Source organism: Hydra viridissima, unplaced genomic scaffold (genome assembly GCF_058129835.1).
Source record: "Hydra viridissima isolate aposymbiotic clone 2 unplaced genomic scaffold, HvirCarnegie_v1 scaffold_8, whole genome shotgun sequence".
Lineage (NCBI taxonomy): Eukaryota > Metazoa > Cnidaria > Hydrozoa > Anthoathecata > Hydridae > Hydra > Hydra viridissima.
Window position 1 is genome coordinate 6,662,610 of NW_028324307.1, and position 24,242 is coordinate 6,686,851.

Sequence of the window (24,242 nt, forward strand, 5' to 3'; positions counted from 1 at the left end):
AACTTTGTCAATGTGTTACCTTACCATTTAAAATTTGTTTTTAATGAACTATCATTAACACCAGTTAAATGATTATCTATGATTGATATACATTAATTGTTTATATTGTATAAACATTTTAAACATCAAGCTATTTACTATTAGCTATTCTCTATTTTCCTAAAATTTTGTTGTAATTTTTTTTTTAATTTTTTTATTTTTTTTAAGAAAATTGAGAAAGGTGAGGAGAACTGACAGTGGCTGAGAGGTAAAAGAAGGTAGGAAGAACTGTTAGGAACTAATGGATCTGTTAATTTTCTCAACCAATTAAAAATGTCTTCAATTACACATGTTAAATTGAAAATGAAGGGGTGTAAGAAACGGTTTCAGAATTTTAAGTGATTGAATAAGAAATTCTTTTTTAGATTGAATGAAGAAAAAAAATGCAGCCGCATCTTTTGCTAACAAATCCGAATAGAGCTCTTTCAGGTAACTTCAGGTAACTTAGTTCAGCAGCTGTTTTAACAATTCAAGACAACTTCAGAAAATTTCCACAACTTAAGTAATTTTTTGTCCAATTGAACAAACAGAAAAAAGTTATGTGGAAAATTTGCATAAAATTAGTTCGAAATTTTCAATTTTGTATACAACTACCCTGTAAATAAAATGTTACCGTTTTTTTAGTTTACATTTTGTTGATTTCTTGGCTTTGTTTTGCCTTATTTGCCGAATTTAATTGATTTTTCTAAATGCGCTGCCGACTGTCTCAGAAAAAATTATTTATTTTTTTCAATTTATTTCTAGTAGTAGTGAAAATATTGTCCTTCAACTTTTAAGTATAAATAGTTGTGCATTTCTAGTAATAGTGCAATAGTTGTGCATCAACTTTTAAGTCAAAACAAGTAACAATGGTATTAGTTTATCATTTAGAAAAAGTAACAAATATAAAAAAAAAAGTGACAAGAGTTTCAGGCCATGCTTCATCGTCAAGATAAAGTTCGAATTCAAGGAAATTCCAAGACAACTTTAATTGTCGCCGGTTTTTCCAATCTAAAATATAATCAAAAGCAACCATTTGAGCCTAACTTAAAAGATAGATCGCTAAAATTTTGGGTTAAAACTTAATAATCATAATTTTCAAATGGTTACAGATGGTGCCAGTGTATTGAAAAAAAACTAGTAGATTTTCTAAAGTAACTCGTCGAATGACTTTTTCGTAGAATTTACTTAGTGGTAACTGTGCGTCTTCGCATTAGATAATTATATTTGGCTCCAGCCTTCCTTAAAAAATAGGAAAGAAAGAAACACGAAGCGGTGACAAAGGGAGAGCTTACTTTTAAATAGAGCTAAAGAAATATTGCAAGTAGAATATTGCATTTTAGACTCATGTATCTATTAAAGAAGAGAGATATTCCTACCCTACAACATCTAGGGGTCCTACGCATCCGGACAGAATTGCGAATGTTGCGAACACCCCTCCCCCACCAAAGTTTGTTAAACAGTAAACTAAAAAACTTGAAAAAGATAACAACTTCAGTTAAAAAAAAACAAATTTTAACTGCAACTTTGTTCTATTTGTAAATAACTTTTGAAAACATTTTACATTTTTAGCAATATTTTCATAACTTGAAGAAAATATTTTCAGTTTATTTACACTTTTCCTTTTACAAACTATTTTTTACCTTTTCCAAATTATTTTTGCGTTTTTTTCGTGATTAATTTCTTTAAATTTCGATAAAAGCATTAAAGCAAAACTAACACGATGAAAGAAATTGAAGAATTAACACAAATATTAGAACTCTTAAATTCACAATTCTCCTCAACTACATTCATCAACTCTGAATCAAAGTTCAATCTTTGCCTTGATCCTTCTCCGAAATAAAGACAAGCAAAACTTTAGTTACATTAACTATTTATTTCCGATAGCCTGTCTATGATTAAACAATATACCCGAAAGTCCAAATCTATCATTACAAATGCCCCACATGGTCCTTGTAAAACGAAATGATCTTAACATGTCTATTTACAAATAATACAAAAATCTGTTTAAGGATTAAAAAATAATCTTTCTGTTCTGCAAAAAGGTAGAGGTGATATTAAAAGAAAACCGTTAAATAAGATGGAAATAATGAGTACTTCTAAATATATGTCAAACAATTCATTTCCAGAACTATCTAGCAAAAGTTGGCGAAATATAATGTTAAAAGTAACTATAATCAACGAACATACTTATTAAATTCCACCCTAATTTATCGTTTTCAAGTTGTACGCTATTTCTTAAAACCAAACTTAAATGTTGAAATGGCTGTAATTGAAAATATTAAAAAATCTGGATTTCTTATATTTATAGAACGATTTATAATAGAAGAAAAATACATATACTACATCTCTATTTCACAGAATAAAAACCCATGCTGACAAGAGCATTTTTAACGTCGTAACAATCGAGAAAGCTTGCAAGAAATAGCGTTAATAAGATTTTTAAAATAACGCTTTAATATCTTCGTTTGCAAATTACGAATAGCAACAACGTTAGAAGTTCTAAGGAAGCTGGTAAAACACTGGAAAGAAAATGTAAAAACAGCAATCACAACAAAATCAAAATAAAGAAAAAAAGTTTAAACAAGATTTAAAAATAAATTACCAAATTTTTTGGCTTTTCAACACTTACCTGCAGAAACCAAATATGAACCAAAATCGTTCACATGTCCAATACTCAAGTATAAACATAGAGAGAGATATTGAGGCACTTACGTGAGTTATTATAGCTGCTCATATTTCAAGGAAATTAGATAATCATCAACAGCAATGACTTTATCATATCTTTTTTGAACCCAATTTGTAAGTATATCTTTCATTTTTATCCTTCAGTTGACGTGAAAAAGTGGGTTTAAACAGAATGTAAAGTTCTCTATTTTCTGCTGGTTTAATTCAATTTTTAGTCGCAATTTGAATGAAAAATGAAAAAAAAGTGTTTTAATTGCGATGGAATGCAAAGGTTAACTAAAAGTGCATTAATAAAAATGGTGAGTGAAGCATTAATTAGACACGAATAAAAACTAAAATTCTTATCAAATCATCTGATGGCAACAAATAAAAATTTTTATTTATCATCTTATAATAATAAATAAAAGTTGCAAGGAAACTGCAAATCTATCATAGAGTTTATAAATCTCTTATAAAGAGGTAAGTGTATAAGGCATGGACATCGTCAGCTCAGGCAAAAACAAAGGGGTTTTTAAAACTTATTTTTAAACATTCATTTAACTGGCTACGATGTAATCAGCAGTTAAATCTGTTCTAGAAAAGTTTCATCTGTCTACAACACTTAAATAATTAAACAACAAGATATTTAATTTGACACTAAATGAGTTTCAAATGAGAAGAACTTTCATCACTGTCCCCCCCACACTAGTAGCATAAAAATTAAATCTAAAAAAAAAATTTTTCATGCTTGAAAAGCAACTCATCAGAAAAGATACATATCATAGCAATTGCACTCTGAAACATGGAAACACCAGAAAGAAAACTCAGCATCTCAAAGATGAACAGCGCAAGTGAAATTGAAAACCCAACAGTCAAACTATAAAATATATAAAACAGAAGGATGAGAAGCAACAACTAATCTAATCATCACAATCCTTGTAATAAAAGTCTCAGATATCTCTGATCACCAGTTAAAGATTTAATAACTTAAAGGTTAAATAAACTTAAAGATTAATAACTTTAAAATAATGAAATTCTCATTTTGAGCAAGATGTTTCCTTTATTTGTCGCTTATATATAATACAAACACCAAGTAAAGCTAACTTAATCCAACCAACTTAGGCCATAAAATTTGTACAATATTTTTTCAAAGATATTGGCTTTGTTTTATCCAATTTTATCCAACTTTTTAGTGGATACTAATTGGCATATTATTTTCTCTCTAAAAATCTATATTAAAAAATGTTAGAATTAAGATTAGTTAGTTATAGACTGATTTTAAAATTAATTTGTTATGGACTAAAGACAAAAAACTTACTTCTCTTTTTGATCTTCATAATCCTCATTGGTGTACCCAGTTAATAAACATGTTTTCAAGGTAATATCCTAAAAGTAAAAAAAAACAATGTTAAAGTGCGATCAACACAAAGTAATTAATATTTAGAACTATATGTAAATATAATTGCAAATATTAATTAAATATTGACATAAATATACATTTACATTTTGTATGACCAAGTAACAGTAAATAGGAAGATAATCTGTGATTAGTTACGTAAAATGTATTTGTTAGTAATACATGAGTTCTAATTAGTATTCTTTTAACACTTTTAAGAAGTTCTGTATTTCAACAGTTTTTAAAAACTGTTACCTGCTTTGTTGTATTGTCATGTCAGTCTATCTGTTTGGAAGTTTTATTATCTTTTTGAAGTAGATTTGATAACTGTTTTAACTAAAATATGAAGGTGCGTTTTTGAAAGTTACTATTGTAATGCTGTTAGTGAAAGTTAAATAATTTAAATAAAAATGACACACAATGAAAAAGAAGAACTAGTGAAGAACTTGTATAGTGTGTCTGACTACTTGACAATTTAAAGTTTAACCAATAAATACAATATTAAATTTAATTAATTTAATGTTTTATTTATTTTTTTCATCAATGATTTTTTATATATAATAACAAAAGATATTTTATAACTACTTTATTTCCTCTTAAGCATGTTATGTATATCCTTAAAGATTGCTCTGACATTAAAAGAGCAAGTTTGTTTGGTTTGAAGTTGTGTTCAAAATGTTATTCCAAAACAAAAATCCAGAACAATAACACAAACAATTCGATTAACACTTTTGATTACAGTCTACCTTTTGATCATGAAACAAACTCTAAAAAACTGGTTAAAAAACAATCAATATATTGTCAATTAATTTCATGGTATTACAAAGGGAATACTGTATACTAAAAACTACAGTCAGACAATGTTATGAAAAAAGCCAAAGCAAATAGAAGAAACATCTGTTCAACCAAATAATGAATTATTTTAAAATACTGATAAAGATTTTTAATCACTATTACTGATCCCAAACCTATTTTGGCTATTAAAACTATAAAAGTATGCTTATGTATGGATTACATATGTAACTTAATTCTTATATTAAATTTCATCTTAATTTCCCAAAACAATATGCTTTAAAAGTATACTTAAATAATTAGTTAAGCTAAGTATTTTTTTATCTTGCAGCATGTTGATTTACTTCTCCTATTACTCAATCTAAACCTTGTGAAAAAATAGACAACCTTAGTAAACATTCCTATGTATCTAAAGCACAAGGAGAGTATGTTAAGTTAATGGACTCATTGATTTTTTACATAACTTAGCATACACAGGAGTCACAATACACACAATGCTTGATGTTGGGTGATTTTATTGAAAATTTCAGTTGTCAATTGTGACAAAATTTAAAATAATCCTATAGTAATTTATTGCAAGAAAGGTAAAACAAAACTAATTTATTGCAAGAAAGGTCAAACAAAAATAATTTATTTTTTATCTGATAAGTCTCACAATACATTTTCTGTTTATTTTGTGCAACAAAATATCACTGACTGGCATTAAATAGATTTAATTAAAAACATCATTTACAATATTTCACTTTTCAGATGGAGCTGCTAGGTTTAGTCACTGAATCATGACACATAAACTGACAAAAATATAAAGTTTCTCTTCTCACATAGTCCTTGTCAACAATCCTTTTTAGCCTAATTGAGACAGCTACTGTTGGATTCCTAACAACAATATCATACTCAAATTAAAACCACTATTATTTGTATAAGTTCGTAATTATTTATTAGAGTAAACAAGTTTGAATATAAAAACCTGAATTGATGGATTTAAGCTTCAAAATTATAATTGCTTCTAAAAAACAAAATCATCAGAGATGAAAAGTAAAAATATGCCTCAATGTATGTAGCTGATTTGTTTAATATTAAGTTCTTAGTCTTACATTCAGATTTGGAGTCTGTACCATGCTACTTCATAACAGAGTATGTTTTGTAATAAAAAAAGTTAGCATAACTTAATACTTTGTGCAAAGTGAAAAACATTCACAGCTCAATGGACAAAAAAAACATCTACAGATGCAAAACATTCACCAAATGACAAGAAATTAAACATATGTAGCTATATTTTAAAACTGTACTAATGTAATCTTTGGGGATAAATAATAGACAACTTAATAGGTTGTTTACTTTTACTAGAGATTGACTTTTTGATGGCAAAATTTTCATCTTGTGTTAAACTTAAAAAATCAAATTCTTCTTAAGTGTAATCTTTGAATTCCTTACCCTTCAAAATGGTCACATACCAATTTTTACAGTTTTACATATAAGTGTTTTGAGCAACTGTTTTTCTATTGATGCATATGATCAGGTTTCTCAGGTTTAGCTGCCTTGTGATTTAAACCAGGTTTAAAATGGTTTGGGTTGTTTTTATTGTTTTTAATGGTTTAAAGCAGTTTTTGTGTTACTTGTTTATTAGAAATCACTCAAAATATTATTTTGCTACTTCATGAATAAAATAATTTCAAAATTTCATGAGGCACCATAGAATGATTGGATGTTCCATACCAAATCATCTAAAAAAAGTTGCTTGGAGAAAATAGACCATGCTTCATAATTTATGTCCCTTTCTAACTCAACTTTAAAAGACATAAAATTCCTTTTATGTCTTCTTATGTAAATGTAATTTTCATTTTATGGAAAAAATGTTTAAACTTTAAAATTCTTTAAAATTATGCACTCAATAAATATTTTATTTCTAAGGATACCTGTTAAATTAGGATAAGCCTAATGATTGTTTAGAGTTTAATAATAAAAAAGCATGGCAAAGCTAAATCAAGTCAAAGTTAAAAAAGTATTGAGTACTTATTATTAAGAATAAAAATTTTTGTCTCACTCATTTTGTCAATGTATGTGTATGTTTGAATTTGCGTAAAGAAATATAACAAATATTCAAACTGTGTTATGATTAGCTTACCAAAGACCAGAAAAGAGTGACTAAAATTACAAAATGTGACACCAAAGCTAAAAATCGGACAGGAATAAAAGTTCCAGCAGCATTCATTTTTTACATTTTAAAGATTGAAGTTGCTAAAACCTAAAACATACAAATTTTAAATTTTGTTTCTCCATAAGATAAAAATTTCTTTCACTAGGAGGTAATAGTGTGTGAATATTGTAAATAAATTTTTTGCACCCGTTGCAAATCTTTTTTTTGGCGCCTCTAATAAGAAGCAAACGGTGTAAAACAAAAAAACTATAGCTTAATTTGATATTTCAAATCATGTTATTAATGATCTTAATTTAGACCTAACTATTATATCAATATGTTTTTTTTCAATAAAAATAAAAAAAACATAAGGCATTTCAATTAATTATTCACAAATAAAACGCATAGGATAAATATGATAAAAGATGCACAAAAAAATTATAAAAAGTTCAAATTAATCATAATAAAAGTAAAATTTCACAAATTTAAATAGTAAAAATTCTAGCATGTATTTTTAAACAAAGGAAAAATTGCAGAGGTTAAGAATAACGAAATCATAGCTATTTAGGTAGAATTGGAGTAATTTTAAGAGCAGATTAATGGGCCTACGGAGAAGTTTTTTTTTTTAAGGGTATTCGGTAGGGGGGTTCCAAGAAAGGTTACTCTGGTATGTATCAGAATTATTTGCGTACCATACCGTATCAATTTTCGAAAATATAATCTGAAAACTAAACGTTAATGCTTAATAACGTTTCAAAGATATATCGAATATTTGCTAATATTCTGTTGGAACACCTTCATTTAAGAGTAAGCTCATTTATATGTGCTCTTAGTGAATTTTCATCTATCACCGCGACAATTTATATTACTACACAAAGACAGTTTTTGGTCACTTGTTTTAAAGTTCAAAGTTTTTTGGAAGACTTTTAACAGTGTTGTTCATAAAAATAACATGTTGAATCTTAAATATTATTCTCACTGTTTTTTTAGCATGAAGTTAGATTTTTCTTATTCGAAGTAGTTGAATAAGACTGGCCATATCCTGATTAATATGTTAATTTAGTTTATGGAGATAGTTTAATATTTATTGATGATTTGTATAATCAGCATAATGATACTTTTCTGAATTTTGATCGAAAGATTTTGCTCAATCTAAATGATAAAGAGGAGTGGTACTCACTTGGATCCCCGAAAGATACTAATGCAAATGATTAATTATTTGAGAAGATGCCACTTTAAAATAAAAAATGTTATTTCATGGTCTGTGGCATCAAAAACCCTTTTGTAAATCGATAAAAAAATCTACAAACAGAGAGTCCTTTCTCAAAAGTAACTATTAAAATATTTGTAATTTCGATAAGAAGGTGAGGAGCAGGATACTTTTTTGAAAACCAACCTTGTTACCAAACTTATTTAAGTATTTATTTGTATTTCAAAAATCTTATATCTTGTCATACATAACTTTCTCAAAGATTATTTTTAGAAAGATGAAAACTTGGGCTACAGTTGGTACAAACAGCCGCAGTTCCTTTTTTGCGGACTGGGACAACTTTGGCTAACTAGAAATCATCAAGAAATGTTCATTTACGAAATCAACTTTTGAAAATTATACTTAGCGTTTTACGTTGGATTCTTGGCACCGGTTTAAAAGTCTTTTTTTGGAAGGCTCTTTGGTCCAACTCAATTTCCTTGTAATTTTGTTGAATTTATACAGTTGAGGGTTTCCTCCTTCAATATTGGATAATTTTGAAGCAATCGTATTAACGAAGTTCTTAAAATTGGATAGCATGGATTAAGAGTTGGTTTTAGATTTAGTTTCGCCTTGTTGTTGTTGAGTATGTTAGTCGGATTGTTACTTTTATTAGACATTCTATTTATAAACTGCTTGATTGCTTTTCAGGTGTTTTTTATGTGATTGATTTTGTGACTAAAAAAATTGTGTAATATTTCTTCTTGCTGAACTTTAGAAAATGCTATTGTAACTATCTATATAGTTCATAAAAAGTAGATTTTTCACTACTCAATCTTTTGATTTTAAACTTCTTTTTATGACTTCAGAATACAATCAAACATTCTAAATGAATAAACAGTATTAAAAAACTTCGTCATTTTTTTAAAGACTATGCGGGGAAAAAAACACTGATGTCCTAATTCAAGTTTTTACATTAGTGCCTTTTCCTTCGAATACTGGCTCTTAATTATTACTTCTAACAATATATCTGAGCGAAAAAAAACAACCGGTATCCGGCATTATCGAGGTATTTTAAAATGTTTTACATTAAAGTCTTTAAATATAAACTTCCGTTTTTCCCAAAAATCAAAAATATTGGACTGTGAAAGCCGTGCGTCTTCTCCTGTTGTCTTCAATTATAAAATCTTTATCAAAAGTATTTTCAGCCTGCCTAATATACTACTAGAGTTCATTACGTAACTGTAAAATCTGTACTAAACATTTTTACACCGTAGTGCTTTTACTTTCTTTTTTCTCAACAGTATTTATGTATGACAAACATAGATAAAGATGTATATTATAAATATAAATAGATATTTATTTGCACTACTAAATAAATATAAGTCTTCCGCACGATTTTGGTTCTCTAAATTGCGTGATTAGGTGATGATGCAAAAAAATGTTTTTGTTGAAGGAAAAAACGTCTTTAGAGCGCATTTACAAGCTTAACAGATTTACTGAATTAAAATCATTTCGGTAATCTAATGAGTCTAGGTTGAAAAAAAAGGTTTTTTTAAACATCAGAGCATAAAAACTTTGCTTAAAAAAGCGAAATGAAAAGCAAAAAGACCATTAAAACTAAGTTTATTGTAAGAAGATTGTTTGCAGTGTAAAACATTAAAAATGTGAAGTGGTTTTCTTAAGTTTCACCTTTAAGATAGTTGCAGTATCTCTAAAGTATACATAAATACTAAAACGCCACTAAATGAACATTTATCTTCAATGAAATCCAATTGTAACCTAAAATGATGCTGAATTGTTGCTGAGCTAAATCTAATATTCAAGGCTTGTGCGAAGACAACCTACAAACATTTGCACCTTGAAACCTTTGCTTAATTTGATTCAATATACGCACTATGTACAATAGAAACACGCATTCTTGCATACAACGATCTTAATTTGAATAAAATTGTTCGGCGCATCTGTACCAAGCAACACATTTTACGATATTACCTCTAATGTCAGCAATAACGGTAAAACTGAAATCGCTAATGGTTCACTAAAAAGATGTCAGTTACAATAGACACTTTTCTTTAACGAAATACCATTTTATGGCTACATCTAATACTGGACCTACACACGATAAATTAGTAAAAAGATTTTTAAAAGCATTTTAAAGTTAATTTTACTGGAAGGAATCTGTTTTTTTATTTTTCGTTGACTCTGAAAAGTTAAGTTTAAAAATAGAAATAAATTTAACTTCTTTTATTTTGTTTTATTTTATTTCAATTTTTAATGATGCATTACGTTTTTCTCTTTAAGATCTTGCATGCTGAATTTTTTTCTATTTTAAATAAAACCTACGGAAAACCCAAACAATCAAAGTGTGAGCATTAATTGAAAATTGTAATAAAAATGACCAAACAAACAATTTTGTAGGGCTTAGAAAAATAACAACGCCAATAAGGGAACTGGTAACACCAGAATACGGGAATTATTATAAAAAAACCAACCCGTTACTAACGAGTAACTTTCGCTTTTATTTTTAAATCGTGCAGTAAAAAAAAATTCAAGGAATTCTAAACAGATGCGCTAGGTTGATGTTTCTAGTCAGATGCGCAATTATTTACGCGAAATATCTCGCACTACTATAATAAAACAAAATTGATGCTAAAATTGTAATGTAACATTAAGATTTCTTAAAAATCAAAGACATTAAGCAATTAGGAATTCGGATTTTCTTTATTGATCGCAAAGTTTTTTCGTAGTTTTTTTAACCGCGAAGATATTTTCGTAGTAAAGGCGTTGTGTTAAGAAAGCGTAAGTTGTATAATGAATTACCACTGGTCGAAAATTCTGTGGGGTTTTACATTTACGCCACAAATTTTAATGTATGAATTCTAAAAAGTTTTTTTTTGCTATAAACAAAAATTTTATTTTATTGCGTTCTCAATTCAGAATTGGTAATAGAACTATAGAAAAGTACCGAACTAAATCGACAATTCAATTCAACTCGTGGGGAAATTCAGGGGAGTAATTAAGATTACGAGTTTATAAACATAATTTTGTAAGTAAGATAATAACAACAACTCATTTGCAATGTTCAAATTTTTTTTATTTGGTATAAAAATTCATCTTTCACAATAAACTTCTTCGTTTTAAACTTCACATCCTGAAGTTTTAACCATATTAGAATAATGGGAGTTCGCTTTCATTGTCCCCAATTAATTTAATTTATTTGTCGCAAATCGTAAAATATAATATCAGTTAAATATTTTTAGTATTTTAAGTTTTTTTAATTTCGTAAAATTTTTGCGGAAAAACGAAATTATTTAGGAGTCATACGAAGATCGCAATCGAAGGAATCTTTATAAAAATTCCTACTGAAAAATTTATTTGTTTATAAAAAATTATGTGAAACTGGGGAAACTAAAAAAATGCTGAAACCTTCTTAAATCTTTATTTATAATTACATTAAGAATTTCTTTGAAAAAGATAATTTGTATTCTACTCCTGACTTATAAAGTTGGAAATAATGAAAAAGCCTCTCTAAAAAGCAAAGGAGAGAATGGGAGGAGAAAATGAAATTTTTGTTCAAATATTTAGCTAATAGCTAAACATTATCAGCAATTACATAAGAAGTATGAATTACATTAAGGGTGTATTAAGTAACTGCTTTGAAAAGTTTAAACAGCCTGCCAATATGTATTTAATTTCGCCCAGGTTTGTAAACAAGATGAGGTATAAAACAGAAGTAACTTTTTACCATACACACTTCTGTTTTTCTCAGGCTCCTTTCGACAGATTTTAACTTGAAAGGTAAAACTGGTTCTTCAATAACATTGAGTTGTAAATGTCATCCACTTTTTTTTTTTACTATCAGGAAATTGATTGATATTTTCTCTTTTAGATGAAATCAATCATCGTTTTACTTGCGTCCGTTTTATTCTTTCAATATGCATCGGCTAAAAGTTTATCACTACCCGCTACATGTGAAGAGGTTCTTTCAGCCGAGGTATGTTTGCAAATATAAAATCTGATGTTTACAAAAAACAAAAAAAGTTATCTAACGTAACAAATAGTTTGAAATTCATTAAGTGGACTTGAATCATATTTATTTTCATTAATACTGTTCTTTATTATTTTAAGTATCAATAAATTTATGTCAACTTTATTACTGACCTTAAATTTATGTCAAATTTAAGATCAATAAATTTTTGTCAACTATTTTAGAAAAATCTTTTTAACTATTTGTAAATACATAATCTTTATTTTCATACAAGACCTGCGCATCTCTAAATGCTGCTGCTCTCCAGTTAAAGCAAAAGGTCCAAACTGTGAATGAAGCTGTCGTTAAAGCCGTCCAAAAGAATTTACAAAGTGCACAAGAGATTGTTCAATTCGTAAAGGATACATTGGTTGAGAAAGCAACAAACTTCAAATGCACTGATGTTCTAAGTACTGAAGTAAGTATTTAAAATCGAGGTGTCCTTTTTTAATTACTTATCATAGAACACATTCAAGTTGATGACGAAAAGTAACCTATTTACACGGTAACATAAGTTTACCTAAAATTTTTTGGTATCTCTAGCAATGCGACAAGATTGCTTCTGTCGGACAAAATCTTAAACTAAAAGCTTCAGATGTTAGTAAAGCTGTAAAGGAAGCTGTTGTAAATGGTGTTGACCAGGCAAAAGTAGTCTATGCTCGAGCTTTGAGATTTCTTTTGAACGATGTCAAGAATGTCAAATGTGAAGACTTAGTCTCCTCAGAGGTTTTTAAAATTTCTATTTTTTAAGATGATTTTTTAAAGTTGGTTTATTTAACATAAAAATTTGTAAAACGGTAACAATTTTCTTATTGATTCAGAAAAGTTTGAGCTGGCGTGTATAACATAGTAAAGTTACAGCTTATTCTTTTGTAGGTTTGCGATAAAGTCTCTGAATACGCAAAGAGTCTTAAAATGAGTGTGTCTGATGCTACAAATGCTATAAAGGAAGCCATTGCTCAGGGTTAGATATTAGATTTGTCTTAACTAGTCGGAAAACAGTTTGTTAAAGAATAAAATTCTAAATTTGTTAAATGTATTTCAGGGATAATAAGATTTTTATTACTCTTTCCAGGTGCCACAAATGCCGTCGACTACTTTAACAACGCAGCGGAATACCTAAGGGCTCAAATTTCTTGCGAAAACGTCCTCTCAGAAAAGGTATGCTTCGTTTAAAAAAACGCCCACTTTTCTTAGCATTTTGTATTGTTTTCCCCCTAAATTCTACATCAAAATTTTTTGTCAGTTAAAGATTTTTTTAACAATGAAGTCCTTTTTTAGACATGCCAGAACGTCCGAAGTATTGCTGATAAATTTAGCGTGTCATTAACCGAAGTAAACTCAATCATCCGCTCTGCTGTTGCCAGCGGTGTTACAAAGGTCACAGATCTTTACAAACAAGCTGTGAAATTTATTGTCGATAAATGGACCCAAAGCTTTGGAGATGAGCCCTCAATGTACAAAAGAAGCATTGGTAAGACGGAGTATCAAATAAAAGCTTTATTAAAATTCGCTTGTTAAAAACAAATATTAACTTATCTTTTCCATTTATTCTAGAACAAGAAGAACTAAGAGAAAAAATTGCTCAGGCCGTTGATATGCTCATGGATGCTGTTGCACAAGATTTATAATAAACGAATAAATAAATTTAGCAAATAAAACAGAGTTTATTATTGTTAAAAACTATTTTACCTAAAGTTACATGCCAAGCATGACCTTTACTTTTGTGAAATGTTTTAAAGAAGTTAATTTACAGTAAACAACTTGAATTTCTAGTAAACGTTTCTTAAAGCAAAACAAAAAGTGGTCTTTGATATCTTTGATAACTCGGAAGATCTAAGGTAACTCGGAAGATCTAAGGTAACTCGGAAGATCTAAGGTAACTCGGAAGATCTAAGGTAACTCGGAAGATCTAAGGTAACTCAGTAACTCGGAAGATGTAAGGTAAATTAAAGAAAGCTATCAATTGGACAAAAATATATACTTTACAAAAAAATAATACCAATATTTCAGGTAACTTTACAACATAATTTCACACATCATTTTACAACATACAACTTGCTCTTTTGACCACATTTAAAAAAGTCATATTGCAAAATTAATTAAAGGTGCTAACACAATGCTGATGATTGTCAAGTTAACAACTTCATTTATTGGAAGATAAAAAATGATGGTATTTTTAATACTGGAAGCAGCTCTTCAATAAATATTTACTTATTAGACATTAAAGTGTGTTATTTATCATACTTGGAATAAATCTTTAATAAATGTTAACATATTGTCAAAATTTTCTTTTACGCACAGATTAATATATACAATTTGTTTAATTTTGAAACAAAATGTAACCATTTTATTTTTAATTGTGCTACATTTGAGAAGATTAACTTCAAAAATCTATAAACAATGTTAAAAAAAAAAACTTTCCGTACTTAATGTTTCACATTGTTTAATAATAAAAACGTAAAAATGAGCGCAACATCCGTATTTAATCGGCTATAGATGTAATTTTGATGTATTTTTGACGGGCGGCTGTTAATCTGTAGGACGAAAACAAAAACGTAAAAATAACATTAGAAATTTACTTTATTATGATGAATGAGCTAATGAATAGCCAATCAGGAACTGCCCGGAAAAAATACATTTAAGTTATATATGACATTATAAAATATATGACATATATAAAATATATAGTAAGGTAAACCAATGAAGGTATATTTGATATAGACTCAATCAAATAAGAAAACAACAAAATTAAAATTAATTATTACAATTAATAATTATAATTATATAATACATTTAATATATTGTTTAATATATTTAATATAATGTTTAATTCAAAAGTTAGTAAAAATATATTCAAATAAGAATCTAAAAATAGCAGAAGTTGATATATATATATATATATATATATATATATATATATATATATATATATATATATATGCTATTTTTAGATATTTCGTATTTTGGATTTTTTGCTTCATTCTTTGTAGGTTTTGCACGCTTTGCATCCCTAGAAGAATAAACAAAAGTAACACCTCAAACATAAAATATGGGAACTTTATCGAAGCTTTTTAAATATTGCTAAAAAAAGTCTTCTGCATTTATCAACTCTTTCTTGGTCACCTCTCCGTATCTAGGCGGCTCTTTCTTGGTCTTCTCTCGCCCTTAACAGACTCCCCCTCTATCAGATGAAACACGCAGCCATGTTTTTATTGCTGAGTCAATTTCAGCGTTTTTCTTTTTCATGGGATTTGCACGCACAGAATCTGTATAATATGTAAATATACTGTAAACCCTTTATTATATATAAATATACTGTAAACCCTTTGTATTTGCAAAGCAATCAAAATATACCATATCAATACTAATTACATTTCAAAAAATACTTTAAAGATTAATAACCTGTCACAAATCAGCATATGAAATTATATATGCCACTGCATTACAACTTATACTGAGGAAATTTTCACTTTCAACTATCCTATTACTTTTGATTTCAATACTGCTTGAAACACAAACTGCAGCCAAAAGACCATAGATAAATTTCATAAAATTTAGCTCTTAAATCAACAAATGTTGTGAAAGTGGAAACTTCAGGACTCACTACCATGTTATTACCATTGTATTTTTACAATAGCGTTTATAGAGCGGTGATGTAATGGTTTGTATATCTGAAAAGATCACAAATCAATGGTGCGAGCACTCTGAAATTAGTTTTAATTACAATTACTATATTCTTTACTTCTTTTGCAGTTTTCTTTAACCTAATAATAATTACATACTTTTTTATACACTCAAATATCAATTTACAATTGCACTTCACAAACTTCCAATTTCATTACAAAATATAAAACTAATCTATACAATTCTTAACTTATAAAGATAAAGATTGATAGAGAACTCAAGTCTAAAATACATAGTTTACTAAAGTCTAAAGTTTGCTTCAGATGAAAATTTCAAAATATTGGTTATGAAAACTTTAAGACAATTGTCGTAAGTTGATAATGATACTAAGCGTGCGCAAATTGTCGTAATGCGTCAATTTGCGCATGAATGTTTACAATGCGCAGGCGTAATGATACATTTACCGTGTAAATGTATCATTACGCCTGCGCATTGTAAACATTCGCAGAACAAGTCATGTTATGGTGTGTTTGCAGATATCAAGCCGATGATGTTTTGCGATAGAACATAAGTTCATTTATTTTATTTGTCGGATCGACATCGGACCGACATTGGACCGATGAAGTAAAACGATTCCGATCTAAAGCTGATATAAAACATGTCAGCAAGACATCGGGCCGACGTCCATGTGTTATCTGGATGATCATCCAATCATGCAACAAAGAGAAGCGTTGACCTAAGCAAGAAGAGTTGACATGAGACAGGAAAGAAGAAATAAGTGCATTTTTATTATTGTCACACCCCCTACGCTACACTGAACCATCATTAATAATAATAATAATAATAATAATAATAATAATAATAATAATAATAATAATAATAATAATAATAATAATAATAATAATAATAATAATAATAATAATAATAATAATAATAATAATAATAATAATAATAATAATAATAATAATAATAATAATAATAATAATAATAATAATAATAATAATAATAATAATAATAATAATAATAATAATAATAATAATAATAATAATAATAGTAATAATAATAATAATAATAATAATAATAATAATAATAATAATAATAATAATAATAATAATAATAATAATAATAATAATAACAATAACAATAATAATAATGATAATTTTTGTCACACGAATGATTTAAATTATTATTAATTCTATTAGCAAAATATTTTAGCTCAAAGAAAACAATGAGAAATGGTAAAGGCTTTTTGCATTCCTGAAATTGGGTTTTTCATCAGTTTGTAGTGAATAACGTCTTCAAGATGTAATTAGCGTGTGTGAAGGTGTTAATGTTTATATGTGCTAATGTGTTTAGGTGTTAATGTATGTAATTGTTAATGCATTAAATGTGTTAAAATGACGCGATTGTAAAAATGAATAAAATGAGGGTGTATAAAATGAGGGTTTCAGGGAAAGTCTAAATAATTCCCCACAAGTTATCGCGGATTACTCATTAAACTCTCGTAAATATATGGATTTGGATGTATAAGCATAAATGAACTTTAAACTTCTATATGAAGCTTTCGCTATTCCAGTGCAGCCTGGATATTTACTGAACTTGTTCAGAATCCATAATTGATCCAAAAAATGGTGTCACAAACTCATTTGACGTGTTCTTAATGTAGCTGTGGTACAAGCATGAATCTTCCTCGTTTACTGATTAAAGCTAATTTGGATTGGACTTGACATCTCGCATCTTTCTGATTGAATACACGAAATTGAAGAGTATCTATCATTGAAGCATGTGCCTTCTTCATATCCCTATAATAATGGAAAAATACATGCACTTTTAGAGACCAATTAATTTGTTTAGGATAAGATTTATGTTAAGCCGAAGTTGATAGAAGATTTTTGTCCATCAACCATTCGCTACTTAAACCATTTGTTTGAAGAACATGGCTGTTTTTAAACAGTTGTTTTATTTTTGTATGATGCGTCTAGGTGAAAAAGGTCATACGAAGAAAAAAAGATAGATATCAGTCATCTACCGTCATTTCTAGTTGTTTTTGAAGACGAAATAATAGAAATATGAAAACCTGAAAGTGCTGTTAAGATTTTAGAGCAGCGAGTGACAATTACTTTTAACAATACACTGCTGCAATGGAAAAAACGTGTTCTGAACTAGAAAAAACGTGTTAAAAGCTGGAAAAAGCGTGCTAAAAACTGGAAAAAACGTGTTAAAAACTCTAGAACCCAGACAAAAGATATTCTTTTATTTGAATACAAAACGCAATCGCTGATAGAAGCTGAAAGATTTAATGATAAAAAAATGCGATCCTCAAATATCATCATTAGGCTCTTGCATTCTATGACCTTTTCTTTTTCTCCAAACCAGAAACCTGCATTTCTGAGCTTGGCAATAAAGCGTTGTGTAAACGTTTAGAACATTTTTTTTACATATTAGAAACAAAACTTAATTTAATTACTAGTGATATTGCAATGGCATGATAATTACTTTTTAAAAAAGGAAATCAACTTTAGTTCAACGATTAAAGTTGAAATTAAAAGTGTCATTTAATTGAAATTGAAGCAGACCCATATTTACTCTAAACTTACATTCGACATATTTTGTCGAATGGCACACGTTATACCGGTTAATATGAAAAAATGCACGTCGCCTATATGGAGATAAGATCTTTTTTTAAATTGTTTTTTAATAGAAATAATCAAGCTTCAATAATTTATTTCTAATTGTTAATGCACTTTAAAATAATCTGGAAAAGAATCGCTTAATTTGGTAAATAATTATTTCCATCTTTATTTAAATATTTACATTCATTTATGTATTTGCATTAACATTTGTACAAATGCCATGAAGCTTACAACAAAAGACCTCCAAAATCAAGTTTTTCAAAGCAGCTGGTCTATACAAAGGTACCATCTTTCAAAGTAATGACCGCTGTCATAAGCACGGTTGTTTTCTTTAAGTGAAAATAGCTCCCAAGATAGAAAGAGAAACTTCCGAGATAGAAAGAGAAACTTGGTGTAAACATGAAAACTTATTATGTTTTATCATTAGCTACCCTTCTAACAATTTCTCAAATAGTTTCACAATTAGAACTCTTCTGAAAAAAACCTTTATCAGGCACAATCGAATCCCTATCAAGTCACGATATCGAGCTGTTTAAAATGTTTAAATTAAGGACTACTAAAGTTTTAAAACCGAAAATTCCAGTGTTCTGAAAAGTAGAAAAAAGTGAAAACTCTGAGTCTCCAATTGCAAAAGCAGCTTATTAATAGTATTTCATAATAGTATTAGACATTAGAATAAAATATTGTGTGATCGTAGAATTTTGGGTTTTTTTTTTATACAGCTTTTATACTAATGTTTTGAAACGAAGCATGATTTCTTGTAATTGAGCATTTTATTTATATACATATATATTTTTAAAATGATAAAATTAAAATACCAAAAACGTACTCAGAAAATATCTGACATATTTTAACTAATTGATATCCGTCCAAACGAATATCCTTAAAAACGAGCATCAGAATTTTACTAATTTTACTTATGATACATATTTTCAGAGCTTTTTTTCCATTGAAACTAAGATCTGGAGTTACTTTTAGCATAAATCTTCATTTACACTTAATTTTTAAATTTTTGATTTTAGCCCATAGAGATCTTTCGGTATTATCAGCTTACTGACTTTGAGTAGTAATTATAAATGTGCATCTGTTTGTGGATTTGTATGTTGTTGTATGCCAATGTGCAGCAGGGTGACAACATTTTAACTTTTATTTTTTCAAAATTTTCCATTAAATTTAAAAGCAGTTCAATACTTCATCGCTATTTCAAAAACGCAAAAAAATTTATGGAAATTCTTTTTACTCTAATTAATGTTAAGGTTAATTATTTTTTGTTTAGCGAAAAGCATTTAGTAACAATAGAAGAACGCATAATGCAACAATAAACTTCAATTTCTTCATTTTTTATCTTCTTTCATTTTATCTCATTGTTTCTTTTTTTTCTTTTTTCTTTTATTCTTTAAAAACCAACTAGCATAAACGAAACCCGTTCTGATTTAACAAAAGAACTAAAGTTACGAACTTTTATTAAAAAAAATTCTAACTACTCATCTCCATTTTATCCATTTCCTTCCTCACATCACCAGCTTAAAAAGATACACTCAGCACTCAATCATCTTTAAAACTACATTAGTAATTGTAAAGTACCGAGTTAAAAAGAAAGCAATTTAAATGATTCATGTTGGTATCGTTAAATTTAAGGATAGAGAGGCTATTGTTACACCAATATTCCCTCTATGCTTGTAATACAACCATGCTGTTATTGAATCAAGTATATATCATAATAAATATTGTAATACCGTTTCTACTTTTCTACATTGGGTGGTGTTTTTTAAATGTTTTTTATCAATTGATCAAAAAAGTCGCTTTCTTCTAATCAAAACACTTGTTTTCCACAATTGGTCAACAAAGACGCTTTTTTTTTAATCGAAAGACGGTTTTTTTTTAAATTGGGGATGAACCAGTGGACTCTGAATGAAGTCCATTTCCTTTACGCCTAAGTTCTACTTAAATTTTGTGTTTTTCGCCAATCCTTTTTCAGAACTAAAATCCTCACTTTGATTCGTTTTTCCTTACGCTTCATCTCTGAACTAAGAATCATTTATTGATGATTTCAGCTTGTCTCATCTAAATTGTAAGCATTTTTCAGCAAGAGTTATTAAGTATGTTTCAACAACGGTGCGATATTATTAAACGGCTTTAAAAGTTTCAGTATAAATATAAAGATAAAAATCCGATTTTAAAAGATGAACGAACAGTTTGTTAAAAGTGCTAAATGCAAAAAACCTTGCCCTTTTTTAGACACATTCGTCATATATCCCAGAATAAAATGCATTTTGGTTGATAACATAGCTTCTGACTGGAAAAGATTCGTAAGCGATGCTATTTTTTCCAAAGCTGCTCTCGATTATATCGACCTCGATAAACATAGTGATCAAAGTAAAAAGGGTGAGCTACTTAAATTGCTTGTTTTACGAAACCATTCTGACTTTATGTTCGTAGTCAAAAAGTCTCTTACGCTGATTGGTAGATATTTTGAATGAGATCCAAATGATTCGTAAGTGCAGGTCTACTTTTTTAAATGCAATTAATGTGTTTCATGTAAAAGAATTTCTAAGCTGGTATTTTATGACATCGTCTTCAAAGTGTAACAACTCTATGAAATATTGTAATATTATAGACACCTGCGCATTAAATACCAGTTATGCAGCATTTTTCATGTGAAAAGTTTTTGTGTGTCACCCTAAAAGCTTGTAAAAATAAACTTCCACATTAAAGTCTCAAGGAAAAGATTTATGTGTAACTTGGTTTTTATGCAAATTACGATAATGACACGTTTTTACCAGCAATTTGCGACTTGTTTTCAGAACATTTACTAATAAAAGTAAAACAACAATATTAAAACATTTTCTCCATTTTAACATATACTCATTCAAGAATTCTTTATGAGAAACAGTTGTAAACATTAATTTGCGACGTTGTCTTTTAACAATAGCTTCTTTTATCATTTTCTTCATTGTATGATGAAAAAGCAAACTACTGAACTTTTCCGACATTTTTCCCTTCACAATGGTTTTCAACATTTCGGTTTCTATTTAAAAATAGACAAAGTTTTTGTAAGATTCAACATCTACCAAGTTTCCGTTTTAGAAATGTTATTTAACCGAACCTTAATTTGACCAACGAAATCCATTTTGGTGAAAAGAAACCAACTTTTCACTTTAATCAAACGTATTAATTGAGTGTTAATGTATTCAATATCATGTTATTACATGTAATATGTATAATCTAAACTGAATGCTTCGATTTAAAAAGCAAAGGCGCACTTCCAAGTAGTTCATTATAAAAGCATGAAACATTGTTTGATCTCTAAAATAAGCCCACACACAAAGAGACCTAGACCGCTTCAATATTTTAATGCCTTTTAAATACCACACATTTACATCCGTTCTGCTATATCGTTACTGATAAAAAATAAAAACGATATTTCCGATGATTGAATCAACTTAATTAATGAAATGATTTCCTTGCATTTATTGCAACAAATGTTGAGACAATTTTATCTACAGAAATGCTTCTCTGGCCTTCGTCGCAACAATAGTGCTAAAGATTGATGAGAATTTTTAGTATTTACGCGCAATATTGGAGTTTATATTGAAGATTAACTGCCCATTCAAACAATCATGTGGCATAGGGTGAAGGGTGAAGTTTCTTAACCTTCTTAAGCACCCTTTTTCAACATGTCATTTTGATTTAGTTCGACAAAAATAAAATAATCAATAAATAAAATAATTAAAAAAAAAAAATTACAAAAAATAATTATTCTTAAAAATAATTATGTAAATACCCTATTTATGCAAATTTTTTGTTCCAATATATCTTTTTATTGCAAAAAGATATTGACATCAAACTTCTCAAACTAATCAATAATGGTGCAATGCATGTTCCGAACTAAAAAAATGTTAATAAATCCAAAGTATAACTCTAATTTTCTCAATTACAATAATTCTGGTAATTTTCCCCAAAAAGAAGAACAAAAATGCATATAAAAATCAGAACAAAAATTAAAATAATAACATTTTTTTAGTTCAAAACATAGACTTCTATGTAAAGAATGAATCCTTATAATTTCAATAAATTTGACAAAACAGGTTTTAAGTTATTTAGGATCAAAGTTAAAAAAATGCGATTCCGAGAAGAACTCATTAAAAAAATAAAAACTAATCAAATCAATTACTATAAAGTCTAAAAAGTTTCAGAAGCATATATTTCACCTTTTTTAGCAATATTTTTATCATCAAAACTCTTTTTTATTTATCTGAGGTTTTTTCTTCGTTTTTTAACAATATCAATTGATTTTTTTTAGAACTTTTTATGCCTCCTATATCATATTTATGTAAGCCGTATATACTTAATTGACCAGGTTGCAAACCAAAGCTATGATAAACACTTAACAAACCATAACCACCTTAATTGAAACATAGCACTGCTTTTGATTTCAGTTTTCTGCTAGTTTAGCCCATTATAAGTAAAAAAGTTTGGTTTTATTCAATAATGAGAACTTAACCTCATTTGCATTACATGCATCCAGTAAATTTATGGAAATACCGTGGTTGAGTTGCTTTGAAATATGTCTTTAAAAACAAGAAGCTCAATAGACTTTAAAGATAATTTCCATACTGAATGAACACAAATATAGATAGAAAATAAAATAAATTCAGGTATCACTCTGGTTGCTAAGACCTTTGCTAAGGAACTAGAAAATTATAAACATTTCAAATGCTAAATTAGACTAATTTAGATGCTGTTTAATCTAATTTTTATCTTGTTTTAAGAATCAGCAATACCAAATTGACCAGAAAAATTGATAATGTAAATTTTGAAAATTTTGAATTTTTTGAGGTATGTACCACATTAATATTTCCTTCTTCTTTTAGACAAAAGTTGGAAATCTTGTTATCAAGGTTTAATAATGTATGAAGCATAGCTGAATTTTCTTATTTGACGGTCGAGCTTTTCTTCAGAATAGCTTTTCATGACATGATATTTTTGGTCGACTTGAATATTTTTTTAGACTAAAAACATTTTTCAAACCTAATCTGATTTAAGCTTATCTAGACGTTTTTAACCTGTGAAAATTATTTTTTATACGTCTTTATTTTTTATGCGTCTTTGGCCAAATTATTTTTTATGCGTCTTTGGCCAAATTAGGCGTTCTATTTTATTAAGAGCGTATATAAATTGTTTACAAAAATTTATAAAAATGACTAATGTATAATACATATAGTGATATCGTCAAAAGTATTAACCTGTTAGAAAGCTCACAAGTATCTCAGACTTGATTATTGTTCGTTAACTGCTACAATTGAGGTATTTATGTAGTCTTCCAGCCAGATGCCTTGCAAAGTGTCAACCCTCCTCCGGGGAAGACCCTGTAAACGCCGTCTCAGAGTTTGACTACACTTCACAGATAAATATTTGGTACACCGGCATAAGCCGGATACCACACCTTGATCTTAACCATTAGGCCGAGAAGCGAGCTACTACATATCAAATAAAGTAAACGATTAAAACAAATTCTTATTCACAGCGTTGATAAAAAAAAGTGTTCTATTATTAATGACAATCGCTTCGACTTTCGCTTGTGCAAAGAAAGTTTTTTAAATTTACATAAGAAAAATCAAATAAAAAAAAAAACAACATTTTTGTTTTATTAATAATTGGTAACAAAATAGAAATTAGAGAAACATTTTGAAACGAAACTATCCTCTAATGGAGTATATTTAACCATGGGTTGAATTATTGATTAGTGAATA

At 28.2% G+C, this 24,242-nt stretch overlaps 2 protein-coding genes and 1 long non-coding RNA gene across 3 annotated transcripts; 1 reads left to right on the forward strand and 2 right to left on the reverse strand.

The window, feature by feature from the left end:
* Positions 1-1,531: 1,531 nt before the first annotated feature.
* LOC145186903 (transmembrane protein 107-like) lies at positions 1,532-7,224 on the reverse strand. Its single transcript, XM_090096584.1, has 5 exons — positions 6,999-7,224; positions 4,004-4,071; positions 3,462-3,562; positions 2,651-2,747; positions 1,532-2,540 (listed from the first exon to the last, which is right to left on the reverse strand). The coding sequence occupies exons 1-5, from the start codon at positions 7,083-7,085 to the stop codon at positions 2,474-2,476; spliced, it is 420 nt and encodes a 139-aa protein (XP_089952710.1). The 5' UTR covers positions 7,086-7,224; the 3' UTR covers positions 1,532-2,473.
* A 4,664-nt stretch (positions 7,225-11,888) lies between these two features.
* On the forward strand, positions 11,889-13,890 carry LOC145186876 (uncharacterized). Its single transcript, XM_080063173.2, has 8 exons — positions 11,889-12,000; positions 12,092-12,196; positions 12,465-12,647; positions 12,773-12,955; positions 13,106-13,193; positions 13,305-13,390; positions 13,511-13,703; positions 13,787-13,890. The coding sequence occupies exons 2-8, from the start codon at positions 12,092-12,094 to the stop codon at positions 13,858-13,860; spliced, it is 912 nt and encodes a 303-aa protein (XP_079919299.2). The 5' UTR covers positions 11,889-12,000; the 3' UTR covers positions 13,861-13,890.
* Positions 13,891-17,030: 3,140 nt separating this feature from the next.
* On the reverse strand, positions 17,031-23,989 carry LOC149884775 (uncharacterized). The gene is made up of 3 exons (XR_016455160.1): positions 23,736-23,989; positions 22,274-22,377; positions 17,031-17,658 (listed from the first exon to the last, which is right to left on the reverse strand). It is a non-coding gene; the product is annotated as an uncharacterized LOC149884775 (long non-coding RNA).
* Positions 23,990-24,242: the final 253 nt, after the last annotated feature.